Genomic DNA, 16,607 nt, shown 5'->3' with positions numbered 1-16,607 from the left:
TGTTCAAATAAAATGCATATTTTTTATAACTATATGCCATTATTGAAATTAGTAAAGGTTCTTAAAATAAAAGAACAAAACAGTGCAATAGGGTGATTTTCGTTAGAGGTATTACTAGCCTCCCTAAATTGACCAAATCGTACCATCTCGGCATCATTATGACTTGCGTTCCTCCGCCTACCTCTATCATCATGGGTGAAATTAAACTCAGGCGGAAGTGGTGTAGCCTTACCACATTGGTAGCTGACCTCTGTGTACCCATTTCAAAACACAGCGAGTACTCAAGTCTCAATTTATGTCAGTTACCACCTTGAATTCAAGTAGAAGAGAGTTATTTTTTTAGCATACAGTCTACTGGCTGATTGTTATACAATTATGGAAACATATGCATGTAGAAGTTATAACATTATAATCGGACTTTTTTTGGTAAGTATCATTAATGTTGTTTTAGTTACGTGTTGATTATTATAGCATAAGTATGGGATAGGTATAAGATAAATGCATATTATAGGCTTACTTATGAAGCTGAACACACAGCATTAAGCACAGTAAAAACATAGGCCAATAGACACGATGATTAAAGTTTTGAAATGTGATGATACAGTACATTACACAAAGGATGAGTTCATATTTAAGGTAGTTGATAATGCTGATCTATTAACAATTATGCATTTCTATGTATGAGATTGTATGCCCATTTGTTGTGTTGGAGGTTGTTTTGGGTGCGTCAAGAAAGTATCTTCGTATTATTTAGCATCGTATATCGCATCAGCAAGGCATTCTGCCTAACCTGGCCTTGACCCAGTGCTACCAAAACATTTTAATTTGTAAAATAAATGCTATTGAAATATCCTTTTAAGCTACGTTCACAACAAGTCTGCATAAAGCTCTGTCTACACTATCAGACTGTATATGAATGTGATGTGCCCATATATGGACATGTGATGTCATACCACTACCATATTTGGGCATATCACTACTATATTTGTGGCAACATCACCATTTACATTTGTATTACTAAGAGTAAGAATTTTGTTAATGTAATGTTGTCAAATTTAAATATCGGATTTTGCGATCAATAGATTGTCTTAAAGCGCCTAAATGTTAAAAAAATGACTTACAATGAACTAAAAAGATGGGTTCACACCAACTAACCAGCCACCTAACAATTAACATCCAAATTACTAGCTAAGACTACGTTCACACGTCCGCATAACAATCCATATTACGACGTATGTTTTACTAGCTAAGACTACGTTCACACCATGTCCCGCCTCCACATACAATACAGATTACATCATCAAAAAAAAAATGTTTTTAATTCATTAAAATTAAAACAGATAAAATGTCCATCAATGAAATACTGTTAAAAGTTGGACAAATTGGAAAAAAAGCAGGGAAATATTTATAAATCACGGGTTAATTAAATAGATGTTCGTGGTAGAAAAGTAGAAAACTGGATACTTAAAATACAGTAGGGAAGGCCAACATAAAATCCTTTGTAGCAGACACCGATAGGGTATAATAATACGACAAAGTTATAATTACTATTCACTGAAAAATTGTTATATGACGACATGAGGGGCAATAAAACTATCTTTATTAAATAAATATTTCCTTCTCCCGTAATAGCTAACGATTAAAACACTTCCGTTATTACCCAGTTACCCATATCGGACACGAGTTATGTGTTTGTTATGTCTATAAACCATTATTAGGAAAATAAAGCATACTAGGCCTAAACGATTAACTAAAATTAGTAAACTGGGTTTCTTTTAGTCTACAGCTCACTATGTCGGTTGGTTGGTCGGTCGGTCGGTTGGTCGGTAAACACTAACTTGAGCACGCGATATGGCCTTGTTTAAAGAACATTTACTGTATATTGTTACACGTCATGTTAGTACTAAGTAGACTTGATATGAAAAAGAAACAGTTTACTTGAAAAAAAATTGTTGTGATGGCGACTCAAGTTAATTAATTAAGTTATCAATAAATTCATTGCACGTTTAATGTTTTGTAATTTAATTATACAATATTCATGATAGGCGTAAAATAGTCTTATTAATTTCATATCACAGTTATATTTTTAACCTAAGTCACTTCTTATCAACAGTAAAGTGAACAACCTATGGGCTTACACTCACAATGAGTGTTGTTGTTGTTTAAGAGGACATCTTTGACAAAAGTGTCTTATAGTACAGTTACATTAATAGGGGTCGGTCATAATATTGCCCCTATTTTGTTAAACAGAAAAGTTTCCACTTTGTATTAAAATAGAGGTGAATTTTACATTTTTGTTCACAAACACTTTTCTTCTTGGACGGAATGCACGTATTGAAGGTAAACTCACTAAAAATGTTACCGCAATCAAATTAGTCATTGTTTTCTACATTACGAAATTCGTCTTGTATTACAGTTTTGTCTACGTTTATGTTCTTATGTCAAGTTATGATTTATGGACATTTTCTACGATCTCTGATTGGCTGAATAAATACAGGTCCGCATTCCAATGTAGTTGGTCTCCCTGGATACACCTCTTGAAATGATGACGTATTAAAATAAATCGTAATCTATCAATCTTACAGGTGGCAATGACAATAGTTTGAGTCACGTAAATACAAACGCCAAAATAATATATTTTAAAAAATAATCATCATTTTAAATAATTTTTTTAAAGTAAGGTTCAAACTACAAACGTTATGTCATGTTTTCATAATTCTAATATTAATGACACATAAAGACAATTTACTCAAAAAGTGTAGGCCCATAGCATTTGGAGTTCAAATTTATAAATCGGGTGTAAATTACATCTATATATTAAAATATAATAACATTAACCCCCAACTCTATTCTATTCTTACGTCATTTATACCTTCGGCTACGTTAAGACGCAAATTTATTGTCGAAAAAATGTATTTTAAAACCAATTTCATAATCAAGTTGCATAGTTATTATGTATCATATTAATATTATAGTGCCCGTCCATTGGACATGGAACTTCTATACCGGTACTATGCAAATGTTTCAACAATTTTGTTTATTATATTTTTCATTTTTTGTATTATTATTACTTGCTGGTGGTTAAAAATGATTGTGTCTTAAACTAAAGGCCAATATACTTCATTGTGTGTGTCGTGTTGGATGAGTGAGATAGAGAGATTTTTAGACATTACGTTCACTAGCCATTTGAATTGTTAGTTTAGACAGGTTACGTATGAAATAGCCCTTTGACCTGGTAGTTTATAGGCCTACAGGAAGAAGTAATATGTTCCTCTCATTGGGTTGAATGAGTATGTCTATGAGTAGGCGTACGAATCGACCCTTATGCATACATGTTGATAGATTTCTTCCTCCATACAAAGAAAGTTCTGTTCGTCCACGTGTTTAAACAACCACACATAATGGATACAACATGACACAACATTCAATGTCCCTTTCATGTATTTTCCCAGAGAAAGTTTTAAACGATTGGAATTCGTTCTTGTTTTTAAGTTATTAACATGAGTTAAACCTTCGGATTTTCTGCTAGAAATTCATTTTACATTACGTATCGTATAATCGTATTGTATAAATACATTTGTTTAGCCTTAAAATAAAGTTTTTAACACTTAAGGACCTATTACCCAGTATTCATTTTTAATCTACAACCATAATCGTTTTAGTTGAATGCATTGAATATCAAAATCACTTCCTCTTTTAAAAGACTGCTATTATAATATGTTTTTGTTTTATTCTTTTCAGGTGTTTTTATATCAAGTTAGACCTACACACGGTAAGAATAATACAGTACGATATGGTTAGGTATAATTTATAAATTAACCACTGATTATAGACCATATCATTTTAAGTAAATATTAAGATACATAGTTGAACACACTACCGTACCTCCTCTCTCTCAATATGTAAGAGTGAATAATTATAAAGAAATCATTCGTAGTGTGTATTGGTGACATAGACATTAAATGCCTGCGACTAAATGGGTAAAAAACAATCCCATAGGACACGATTTGGGATTATAAAAAAAACATATACAAAAAAATATACATCAGGGGTCCATGGGAACCCCATTTCCTAACCTAGACTAAAAACTGAAATTAACGAGAGTAGAAATATGGCGAGGAATCGAGCAACATTTTCATTAGAAACAACCACTGATCAATTTGAAATTTAGGGACGCAGCATAGTTTTTCAATTGTCTTATTGGGTATACCATTAATTTGATAGATTTAGCAATTGAATAACTCGGTATAGTATTGTGTAGGCCTACGATAGCCTTTGGTTATAATATATGCTACACTGGAAAAATGCTTCCTGGTGCGTATGATATTTACATATATAATACAACTCTCGTTATTTTATTACTTATCAACTCCGGTTATTAATGTGTACTATTATTGTTTGATATTAACACAGATGACTAGAATACTTAGATCTACGAAGATTTTTTTTCTTCTTATGAACTATATTTTCTGCTACTTATGTCTATAAGCGCTGTGTCTTTGTAGACCTATCAATTGGTTAGAAAGGTTAAAAAGACGACGACCCAGTGGCGTAAACCCAGAGGGGGAGGAAAAGGCGCCTCTGGTTTAATATACAATGTTATATATACGCCCTAGGAGAATCTCACCTATTGTGATTGTAATGTCAATTAGTGTATTTTTGTAAATGTTAATAATAATAGTTTGTTTTCTTCTGTAGGTTGCGATGGTTTGGTTTACAATACGACTTGCATTAAGTTGAACATTAATCCCATTACCAACTTTAGAGAATACAGATCTTGGGACCAATCAAATGAAGACGCTCGCAATAGAAATGTTCAGCTAGTAAGCATACAGACATTGGACAAATTTATGGAAATTCAAAACTATATACAAACTACGACCAATCAAGGGACGTTTTATATAGGATTATCTCGAGAGCCAGGCTCAGATAGAACTGTAGTTGGTAACTGGAAATGGGCCTCAAACGATTCCTTGACGCTGTGGGACAAGTGGAAATCGGGTGGTGAACCAAATGTTCAAGTAACATTATGTGCAGGAGTAATTTGGCAAGATGATAACTTTCTTGATGTTAAGTGTGGTGATGATTCTTCTGCAAGAATCGGACTTACGTATATTTACGAATATCCTATAGTTCCACAACGTAAGTTGAAACGAAGGATATTACATTTTCGCGATTTTGCATTTCCAACTATTTCGCGACCTTTTATTTTCGCGATTTGAGTTTCTTGTGTAATTTGTTGAACCAAATTGGCGAATGTATTTCGCCTCCGCGATGAACGTCAAACAACAATTGAATAGCGTCAGTAAAATTACACAATACGTTTTCAATAGCTTTCAATATATGAAAATTAGTCGAAATGAGGTTGGCCTAACAGATGTGCCGTTTCAGTAGCCTCATCGAACTTCAGTTGAGAGTTTATTATTGAATTTTGTTTGTTTTTTTTCTCTTTCAGCAATCAATTTTTGTGAACGTATACATTGTAACAATGGTTCTTGTTTAGCTAATGGGTCATGTGACTGTTCAATTGGTTACACAGGTGAATTCTGTAATATTACTGGTGAGTATTGTTTATTCTTTTAGAACATCTCTTACACTTATCTCGTAGGCCTAGTAGATATGTTTCTCTACAACGTGCATTTTGTGTAAAAACATCGGGCTATAGATTTCCAGATTTTCAATGATGTTTGAAAGGTTTATCGGTTAAAGGGTCTTGAATTATCAATTGTAGAGTTGTATTTATCGATTAATTTAAACTGCTCAGTAGCAGGCGTTTACATGTAACCAATTGGTCACCCAACCTACTCAACGATTTGCAAAATAATATCGTTGATGTTATCGTCCGTAGTGTAAACAGGCATTTATTCTTTGATATTTTTTGAATTTTATAATTTAAAACAAAAATAGCAATAGTCCATAATGTAAAACCAACTGTTGCTATTGATGATTAATGGTTTATGCTGTCTTTGGTTTCAGAAACAGATGTGTGTGCTAATTTAAATTGTAACAATGGTTCTTGTCTGGCTAATGGTACATGCCAATGTACACCTGGGTTCAAAGGTCAATTCTGTAACATTACTAGTGATGGTGAGTAATTTTTCAATTAGTTTGTTTTCATATTGTGACTTCACAATGTCGACTTGCACTATTCAACATACATTAGAAGATATCCGGTTAGTTTATAGTGATGTAATATTTTAATGTAGTACCCAGTTGTTTATTGTTGAATGTGATGTCCACCAATTGATCAAAAATGTATTGAGAACCTTTAGTAGGCCGATTACAGTAGAACCTTTTTTGGAACACCGCTATTGAGGAAACATTTAAAAATGAATAAGGTCGATATGTTCAGGCAAAGAATATAAATAGGACCACCTTTTAGTTTTTATTTTTGTTAATGATATACCTAATAGTTTTGCTAACAACTCAATTGACAAGTTTAAGGAGCAGTACGATAGATGATGAGACGTTAAATGTATGCCCAGTTTTAACAATACATTATAAATTGTACTGTATATATTTAATTAAATTATTATTATATAATTGTTGTAGATTTGTCAAAATTCACAAGGTATCCAAACTCTGCCATATATGGTTATAACAACGTCCACTTATCCCATGTTAACCCAGAAGAATGTGCTAAACGCTGTATTGAAGAAACATCGTTTGTTTGTCGATCTTTTGATTATTACAAAACACAATTTAAGTGTGATCTAAGCAATAAAAATAAGGATATGGTCGGTGGCTTGAAGACAAATTATATTGGAAATCCTTATGATCATTATGAATTAGGTAAATTTAAAAATGAATAAGAGCACATCCCTTTGTTGGTATTTGAGGTAGTAGTGTTTCTCTGTATTATTGACCAATTAAGGGCAATTATCATTAAGTAAAGTACGATCTTTTTTAAACCCATGGCTTAATTTTTTACCGATTTTAACAATTATTTGTTTTAGGATAACTTGATTATTTTGAATGCTTCTGTTTGTAGTAAATTATTGTGAAAATGTAAATTGTAACAACGGTTCTTGTCTGGCTAATGGTACATGCGACTGTTCATTTGGATTCGAAGGTCAATTCTGTAATATTACTATTGGTGAGTATTGGCTCAATTGTTTACCGAATTTAACAATTAATTGTTTTAGCATAACTTGATTATTTTGAATGCTTCTGTTTGTAGTAAATTATTGTGAAAATGTAAATTGTAACAACGGTTCTTGTCTGACTAATGGTACATGTAACTGTTCATTTGGGTTCGAAGGTCAATTCTGTAATATTACTATTGGTGAGTATTGGCTCAATTGTTTACCGATTTTAACAATTAATTGTTTTAGAATAACTTGATTATTTTGAATGCTTCTGTTTGTAGAAAATTATTGTGAAAATGTAAATTGTAACAACGGTTTTTGTCTGGCTAATGGTACATGCGACTGTTCATTTGGGTTCGAAGGTCAATTCTGTAATATTACTGTTGGTGAGTAATTTTCCAAAATATTAATTTTTTTTTGTGATATAGGCCTACTTTTTAACACCTAATTCTTCTCAATTTAATTGGTGAAATGTTTAATACTTATGTACCGATGATACTGATGTATGTGGCATGTGTGAGATTAAACTCTACTGCTACCAATGAAACAATAGTCCGTTATTTATAGGTTTCTGAGAAACCTATAAATAATGGACTATTTTTTCTGGTTAATCCACCAGTCGTCGATTTTTGTCTGAAAGTACGACTCCGTGTATTATACGTATGAAACGCCAAAATATTATATTTTTACAAATTACGGTTTAGAACCGAGATTAGAGCACCTATACTATAATCAAATGCTTCTCTTTCAGAAAACATTTGTGCAACTGTAAATTGTGAAAACAACGGAACTTGTTATGAGTTAAGAAATGGATCGTATTGGTGTGACTGTACATCTGGATTTCAAGGGGAATTTTGTGATGTTCGTAAGTAACCATTTGAATATGTTATATATGTTGGGAATCATTGTTTAGTGGCCTTTATGAGAAGACAATAAAAGTAAATGAATGAGCGTAAGTACAATGAGAGCATATAATCAAAGAACTTATAACACAAGAATCTCCTGTTCGTCCGAAGCGCGTAACAATTTCGAAAGGCATTGTGGGATAGAATAGAGCTATGGGTGGCGCCATTGTGAGCCATGGAGTAGGGCGCCCGCATCAAATTAGAAAGTCAAAATCATAGAGGGGATCTGCTAATACTCTAGGGGGTCGAATAATTGACTTCCTAGTTTGGAGGGGACGCTGCTCCATGCTGTGAAATGGCGTCGCCCAGTTTGACCTTTTAACCCTGTACTTCCGATACTGTGTTTTGAATGCAAATTGAAGAACAGGAGATTCTTGTGTTATAAGTTCTTTGATATAATGCCTAAGTTCATTCCCGTACCTTCAGAATAAATACAGCATATTACATATATCTTTTTCTTTATTATTATAGAATTTTGTACTGCTGATTCGGTATCGGTGGAGGGTATCACCTACTCTTTTTCTGACACACAATCAGGAGCAGTAGCAACCTCAACACAACTCTGTCCAGTATACTCTCAAAAAGGTAGGTTTATTTACCATAACGGTATTTTTGCTATTGCTCTGCTGAAACTATGAAACAATGAAACGTAACGTACATATGTGTATTTTTCCAACACAGTAGTTGCTACGACTCTATAATAATCGACAATCATGGTATTGGAAATTGAAATGAGTAGCTATCGCAACGCCTAATCATAGTGCACGCTTGCGCAGATAATCGATAAAGCTTGGTTCCCACTAGGACGCAACGCAATGACGTGAGCGCAGCTTAAGTAACTTAAACAATCACAAGCGATGAATTATCCGATCTGTCGCTTGTCATTGGTTGCGTTGCGCTTATCTTCTTGCGTTGACGTCCTAGTAAGAACTAAGCTTCAGTTACATTCCATGCTTCGTTAATTTGTAACGCAATACTCTCTATTAAAATGTACTTTTAAAACACTCGTCGTTTTAAATCGGAAAAAAATATTTGATATATCTGTCAGTATTATGTCATAATTATCATCTTTGTGAAGGCCAATTTACATACAGACGAGCGGTAACTGTAAGCAAAAACCGCGTAACTTGTCCCAAATAGAATCTGTATCTATCCTGGTCGTGCTTCTGCTAAACCGCCAGTCCGCTCCAATGTCTCTGTGTAAATGGTCATACAAAATAACATAGGCCAGTATCAATGAAAGAGGACTAACTTCTATATTATATATTTTGTTTCTGTTTACCTTTTTACCGCTCGTCTGTGTAAATCAGCCTTTAACCATCATTATGTTTTTGTTTAGCTAATTCACCAATGGCTAATCGTTCCTGTAACAATGACACTGATGGCGTACGTTGGGGAGAGCTCGTTTTTAATTGTAATGTAGAAAATACCACAGAAAATCTCATGCATCTGTCACAAGTAAGAAAACAACATGAATTCAATAATTTAATCAAATAATAATTTAATTAAGATAAAATAATTCGAATGATAGAAGGTTCAGATTAATTTAGTCCTTACGGAAATTCATTTCAGACTTTCTTCGCTCAAACATAAATAAAAGTATAGTAAATATAAATATAACAGACAATAAGATATAGATACTAAGGATAAACAATATCAAAGAGTTGTAAAGTCAACAAACACAAATAAACAATATTCGTAAAATTCCTTTTTATTTCATATGCATCTAACAGTAAGCAACTTCCCACATGGAATGGATAAACTATAATTGATTGTGCTTAATATAGATGTCCCATGTCTTATGTCCCATTTCATTTCAAATTTTTATTTTCTTTTAAGTTCTGTTATTTATTTGTTAATTTCGTAGCTTAAGTTAGTTAAGATAAAAGGTACCAAGCTTGATTAGCTTCGGCTATATCTTGGCTACCTTTTGCATTGACATTTTTTGTTTGATACAATAAAGAGAAGAGTAAATTTGAGGCTCAAAGAGTGGAGTTAAAAGAATCGTGAGTTCAACCCTGACACAAGGTCAGAATTGAACCCTGGACTTTGGGATGGGATTTGGACTGCAAGTACGTTAACCGCCAAGCAACAGCTCTGCTGTTGCAGTGTACATATCAATTGCTACAAGCTAAATCTATATGTCTCCTTGCTTCTACTATTTACCCGGAGCAGCTCCAAAATGTGATTGTTCAGACCGACGTCTGAGCGAAATAATTATATGGTAAAATAGTTTAAGACAAGAATTGCCAATCAGACACAAATAGCACCACTAATGGTATTAACATTTAATACAGAAATTGACATTAGGCCACAACTAACAAAACCACTTCCTCTCAAAGTAAACATTTTCATTATGTGGTACTTTAGGTAGAGGTCACTGATGATAATATTGAGACTGTTGCAAATGCGCTCGAGACTTTGACGAGCAATGTCAGCAGTGATGGAGAGAACGTTTTTATACAGTCATCGCAAGTTCTTGAAAATATTGTCTCAATGAACTCTTCATCGAAATCAGTAAGAACTTTATATTTCTATTTTAAAGTATTCGCTATGTAAAGTTCGCCGGTATATAGATTATTTGCATATGGAAGCTTCAAAAAATGTTATGTTAGAATCAACATGCCTATATTATATACAATTGCATTTCCATTTAGAGATTTAGTGTCCCACAAAAAACATGAAAACAGAAGAATAATTTAGACTTTGAATAGGCCATTTCACGGTTGTAATATTTCGTAGAAACATCTTTATCATCAACAATTAAAAACAATAATGTTTCACTTATAAAAAAGCCCCAAAATAAATTGTTTTAAAAAAACCTATTTTCTGCGTTAAATCACAGTGTTTTAGGTAAATAATTTTTTGTTCGATCCAATTTTCAATCAAAGTATATAACTATTACATGACATTAAAGTGGCATATTAAAAAATACTTATTATAAAATAGTGAAAACATCATCATTTAAAATGAAATGGATAGAGGAGATACAACGGCGGTAAATGTGAAAAAATGTGACACCTTAAAATAGAGAAGAAAAGAAACCTTGTGGCTGTTGAAGAGAACTATAATAACCCGATGTTTCGATCAATTATTAAACCATTGATTAAAGTAAAGTCTTTAATTAATGTAGTGGCCTAATAATTGGAAATGTGTTTTGCAGAGTTGAACAGAGTATTCCAAACATTTGGACCTGAAGAAAGTAAATAATTTTAATTTCTTCTTAGGTTACAATCGCAGTGGTAGACAGCGTGAACAATATTTTAGAGATTGCAGACGAGGTGGTAGATACAGAAGAAACCCGACGAGCATCATCCAATACCATCATTTCACTAGAACACCAGTTGGAAACCGTAGCATCTGCGAATCTAGACATTACCCTAAGCCGCAAGAACGTTGCCGTGACAGTTGCAAGGGTGGATAAGAAAGAGGTCGCATCCAATGGCCTAGTATACGCCTTTAAGACATCCGACCAGCCGTCACTGGTGAGTTCTGTCGACATTCATGAAGTAGATACATCTCTAGAGCTGCCTCCTGAAGTTGTTGATGATAAGTCGGGGGTGAATATTTCTGTTGTATTTACTATCTATCAGCAACCGACGTTGTTCAAATCGAATCATGATCACAAGCAACTCGCAAGCAGAGTTATATCGGCTAAAATCCTTCATGAAGAGATACAAGACTTGGAAAATCCTGTCATTGGAATTTTTGAACCAACAGTAAGTTGCTTTATTTGCCGTGAATTTTCATTTTATGTCATCAGAGAGATCAGGCGGTACACTTGTAACCTGTAACTGTACCGCTGAATCTGTGTCCGGTTGATAGCTAATACAAAGGTCCTTATTATTATGCAACTTTACCGACATTCTAAATCATGTCTATAAAGCCACCTCAAAAGCATCACATACTAGTATTCACTAAGATGTTTGAAGAATGATATTCGTTTTCTGATTTGCATTGCTGCTGTAAAGATACGGTAATATAGATAATACACCCGATTATTTGCAGGCCCTTCTAATATATACAAGGTATCATGCAATAAACAATATGTTGTACTAAATATTTAATTATGTGAATTTTAACTTTTATGAATCCTCTAGCATCTTTATGTTTGTATGTCGTCTGTATATTTTTGTATTGTTTTAAGAGGGCCTCTTAAAGTCAGCTGTACTGCTGTAGTAGCAAATCGGCTGTCATTTAAAATATTCATCCAACCGATTTGCTGAATTCAAAAACATATGCACCGTTTTAACAATTTGTAATGCTATCATTCGCAGAGGATGAATCGCTCTGACGGAGAATGTGTTTTCTGGGATTTTGATCTTGAAGATGGCACTGGTAATTGGTCAAGCGAAGGTTGCAATTATCAGAAAATCGTAGATGGTCGGGTCATATGTCATTGTAATCACCTGACTAATTTTGCTGTTTTGATGGTGAGCTTTGTACACAGTTTTTTATTTATTTATTTATTTTTTATTCAGGTAGGCCTATATAAAAAACATTACAAAAAGCAGAACAAGTCTGAAATTATTCTTAAACATTAACAGAATGCAAAACATAATTTAAACAAAAACATGCAGCTACGTGTCATCGTGTGGTAGTTTATGGCACATCAACAAGTATAGTAACTTTTTGATATTATTCAATGAATAAAGCATATTTTATGTGTATTTGATTTATTATTTCTTCAGTAATGTAATTTGTAAAACGTGTCTAATTACTATTTTTCTTTTAACTGAAAGGATTTTCACGGTCAGCATGAACTAAAAGATGATCCACGGTACAAACTTATAGACATCATTAGCTTAGTCGGTTGCTGTGTGTCTATTGTTTCTTTGTTGTTAACCATCATCGTGCAACTTAACGCCAAACGTAAAATACCACATTCCAGGTAAGAGTTTTTTTTTTTAAATTAGGATGTTGTTAGTTTGTAGTTAGCCGAGTGACGGTGCACTTGATTTATCTTCATTCCTTGTTCTCTGACATTGTTGCGAGATGTCTTCCCAAATGATCATTGTTTACCCTTTTCATCAAATAGTAATTATTAAACGGCTTCTCTTCTTTTTCTATTTAGAGAACAACACTTAATTCGTCCTAAGTTGGTCTTGATCAACTTATCAGTGTCGCTATGTTTCCTCTACGTGGTCTTCGCCTTCGGAATCGAACTAACAAATGCACCAAACATCTGCACACTGTTCGCCGTTCTAATGCATTATTTCACGGTCTCTTCAATGTCATGGATGACCGTTCAAGCTGTTAATATATACCAATCGTTGGTGAAGGTTTTCCCGACGTATATATCCAAGTTCAAACTGAAAGCTTATGCATTCGGCTGGGGTAAGTTTATACGATTAATTATTTTTCCATTCGAATGTCCATCAACGTAAGTTAGTTGACCAAGCACAACCGATGAATTATTCGAACAGTGGCTTGTCATTGGTTCTCTCGCTTGCGCTGCGTCCTTGTGTTGCGTCTTAGCTTCATTTCTACTAGCGACGCAACGCAAGGATGTAACGCAACGTAAGTAATTTGACCAATCACAAGCGATGGATTATTCGAACAGTGGCTTGTCATTGGTCAACTCGCTTGCATTGCGCGTACGTCCTTGCGTTGCGTCTCTAGTGGGAACCACGCTTTAGTGAGAACCAAGCTTTATGCAACACAAGGACGTAACGCAACGTAAGTGATGTTCGTCGATCAACTCACTTGCGTTGCATCTTTAGTGTGAACCAACCTTTAGCAAACAGTCTACAATTGAAGTTGTAGCATATTTTCTGTCGGACGTTTATGCATAATTCCGTGTGTCTGTGGCCTACTGCATTTACCTCAGAATAATGTGTTAACTGTGACAGATCAAGACTAAGTTTATATCGAATACATTGGTTTATCCAATCGCGGAGGAGAAATTGCGTAACTTATTTCTTAATGATGCGACCGGACGTATACCCAATGCGATCCATATTGTAACCAATTTGTAGCATTATAATGACCAGTAATTCAAATGTTGTCCAGTAATTCAAATGTTGTCTACTGTCTCACAGGGTTTCCAGTTGTTGTTGTTGTGCTCTCTTTGTCCCTTGACACCGACAGTTATAATAATGAGAATTAGTAAGTAGGCCCTACTATACATGACTGTTCTTTTTAGTACGAACTCTCCATTAACGACAAACGAACCTGTTTTAGTTTTATCTGTGAACATAAAAAATAGGAGATGCATAAAAAAGGACACACCAGTGAATCCGTGTGTTTAAATGTAGTACACTATATGGTTTCATAAGTTAGGCATAAAACAAAACTTGCGTTGCCTTATACATTCTGGTAGAGGAGACAGAATGTAGTTGGAGGCGTATGTTCAAATTAGAAGATTATGCGTATCATCATTAGAGACCATGTCAAAATGAGTATACTGCAGTTACTGCAGTAACTACATTTTATGTAATATTTAACCTGATTATGCAATTCTTTAAGCAATTCTTTCTTAGGTAGGTAATTGCATAGTCACTGCAGTGCAGTGGAATAATTTTAACACAGTTCTTTAATTGATAATCAATATCAATCATCTCGAGACCTTTATCATTGTCAACATCACTTTATAATAAGCCTAATTAAATATCTAATAAGTTTTTTATATAATAATAATAATATAAACATCTTTTATATGTAAAACACAATACAATTCAGTTCACGTGTTTGGTAAACGTAGCAATCATAGGCCTACATTTAAGATATTTAATTTTAATAGTACTGTATTGAAGCAGGTGGTAATGCTTTATTTTTCTCATTTTAGTTGCTTTATCAAGCCAGGCCCCGCATTGTACTATGGTAACATATCCGTAATTGCTGTTCTATTCTGGATAAACGCGATCATCTTTGCAATCGTCATATACCGCATAGTCCTGCGTTCCCGTTCACCAATACAGAAAATTACTGAGCCAAAAAGCAGAGTACAAGTTGCTAAAGATCAACTGTCTACCGCCGTCGGACTGTCCATCCTGCTCGGCCTCACGTGGGTCTTTGGGTTCGGTGATATACACAAAGCGCCAAATTCAAATTTGAAATTTACCATGCAACTGCTATTCTGTATATTCAATACTCTCCAAGGCGTATTTATTTTCTTGTTCTACGCTGTACGCACGGGCGATTTTAAGAAGTGCATTTGCTCATTTTGTCCCGCTGGAGCATGTTGTACGAACCCAACTCGTGACTGTTTTCATGTTAGTTTCAGTAGCGATAGAAAACAATCTGGTGGAAGTACTTTGGTTGAACAGACGATGTTTATGGTTAATACAGACAGCTTCACGTGGAAAGCACCCGGTAATGACAATCGTTTATGGGACAGCAGCGTGTACTAGGCCTAGGCCGTAGGCTTAGCGCTAACAACCACATAGTAGTAGTGGTTGTTAACAACACCATTGCCATTTCACACTCAAAGGTGTACGCTACGCCATCTTTACGCCGTACGTGTGAACTTTCGATATGTTCGTCTGACCATGCGATAGAACACTGTCAGTGGGGCTACATCTTGAAGTCGTTCGTCGTTTGTTTTGATTCTATCATATATTTCTTATTGCATGAAAGATATATTACAGTGGGTCAATATTACGGAAACATTTACGAGACATTGCTTTTTGAAAACTGAAAGAATAATTTCAAACCAAATTTGTTGAAAAAAGTCGAAATGCCTTATGAGAAGTTTCTCATTGCTGCTGAATACTGACTAATGCTGAATATAAACAGATTTGCATAGAATCATTTGAAACATGAAATATTTCATATTTTAATGTTGTAATATTAAACATCCTGTTTTATACTAAATATACTAAGAGGATTATATTGTAAATAATATATTTAAACAGTTTTTACAAGATTTATTTAGGCCTTAGTATTAATTCTTAATAGCACTGTACCGAACTTATCTAACTGAATATCGCAAGTCATCTATCATGAGTCTAGCTATATAAGTACTCAATATTGTAAATAATATATATAGCAATAAATTACATTGTTTAATGCTTAATTGTTGTGTCTGCTTAAACGCAAAAAAGTGCTAAATTCGCTTATATTTCTTATATGTTTTTATTGCAAAAAATGGATGGCAATGGTGGGTATGTCACCATACCCACAGAATATAAAAACTGCATTATGTTAATCGAGATATATTATGCTAATACATATCCGTAATTTAAATGTGTATGACTTATTTTTTACTCGTTATTATATTTAAAAAAAGAATTGATGGATTGAGCATATTTAAATAAATTGAAATATTAACTCATCATTTTCTCTCTTTTGTTATTTATTGCTAGTGTTATATATATGCATATATTAACATTATGTAACAAAAAGTGATAAATTTCAATGAATTACTAACAGTTGTTATGAACATTATAATTAATGTTGAGTTATTAATTTAAAGGAATGTGTATGAAAATGAAAGTAGGTCTAGGCCCGACTCTGTCAATTATTTTCCGTAATTTGTCGGTAATCCGGGTTGATTCGGTGCGGTTAAAAACTCGCGTAATATGCACAGAAAATTGAGATTGCACGTTAAGCCGATGGTGGATCGAATTGCGGAATGTCTGTACAGTAACAATGCGTCCATCTTGTTCTAATT

The 16,607-nt window shown here is 33.8% G+C and overlaps 1 protein-coding gene across 1 annotated transcript; it reads left to right on the top strand.

The window, feature by feature from the left end:
- Positions 1–317: 317 nt before the first annotated feature.
- LOC144856419 (adhesion G-protein coupled receptor G7-like) lies at positions 318–16,268 on the top strand. Its single transcript, XM_078714426.1, has 17 exons — positions 318–426; positions 3,742–3,772; positions 4,699–5,142; positions 5,456–5,560; positions 5,977–6,087; positions 6,992–7,096; positions 7,370–7,474; positions 7,840–7,953; positions 8,465–8,578; positions 9,333–9,451; positions 10,364–10,510; positions 11,221–11,712; positions 12,271–12,426; positions 12,736–12,884; positions 13,068–13,330; positions 14,035–14,101; positions 14,781–16,268. The coding sequence occupies exons 1-17, from the start codon at positions 376–378 to the stop codon at positions 15,343–15,345; spliced, it is 3,138 nt and encodes a 1,045-aa protein (XP_078570552.1). The 5' UTR covers positions 318–375; the 3' UTR covers positions 15,346–16,268.
- The last annotated feature ends 339 nt before the right edge of the window (positions 16,269–16,607 follow it).

The sequence above is a fragment of the Antedon bifida genome, chromosome 11 (assembly GCF_963402885.1).
Source record: "Antedon bifida chromosome 11, ecAntBifi1.1, whole genome shotgun sequence".
In the NCBI taxonomy this organism is placed as follows: domain Eukaryota; kingdom Metazoa; phylum Echinodermata; class Crinoidea; order Comatulida; family Antedonidae; genus Antedon; species Antedon bifida.
This window is presented reverse-complemented; position numbering and strand designations above follow the sequence as displayed.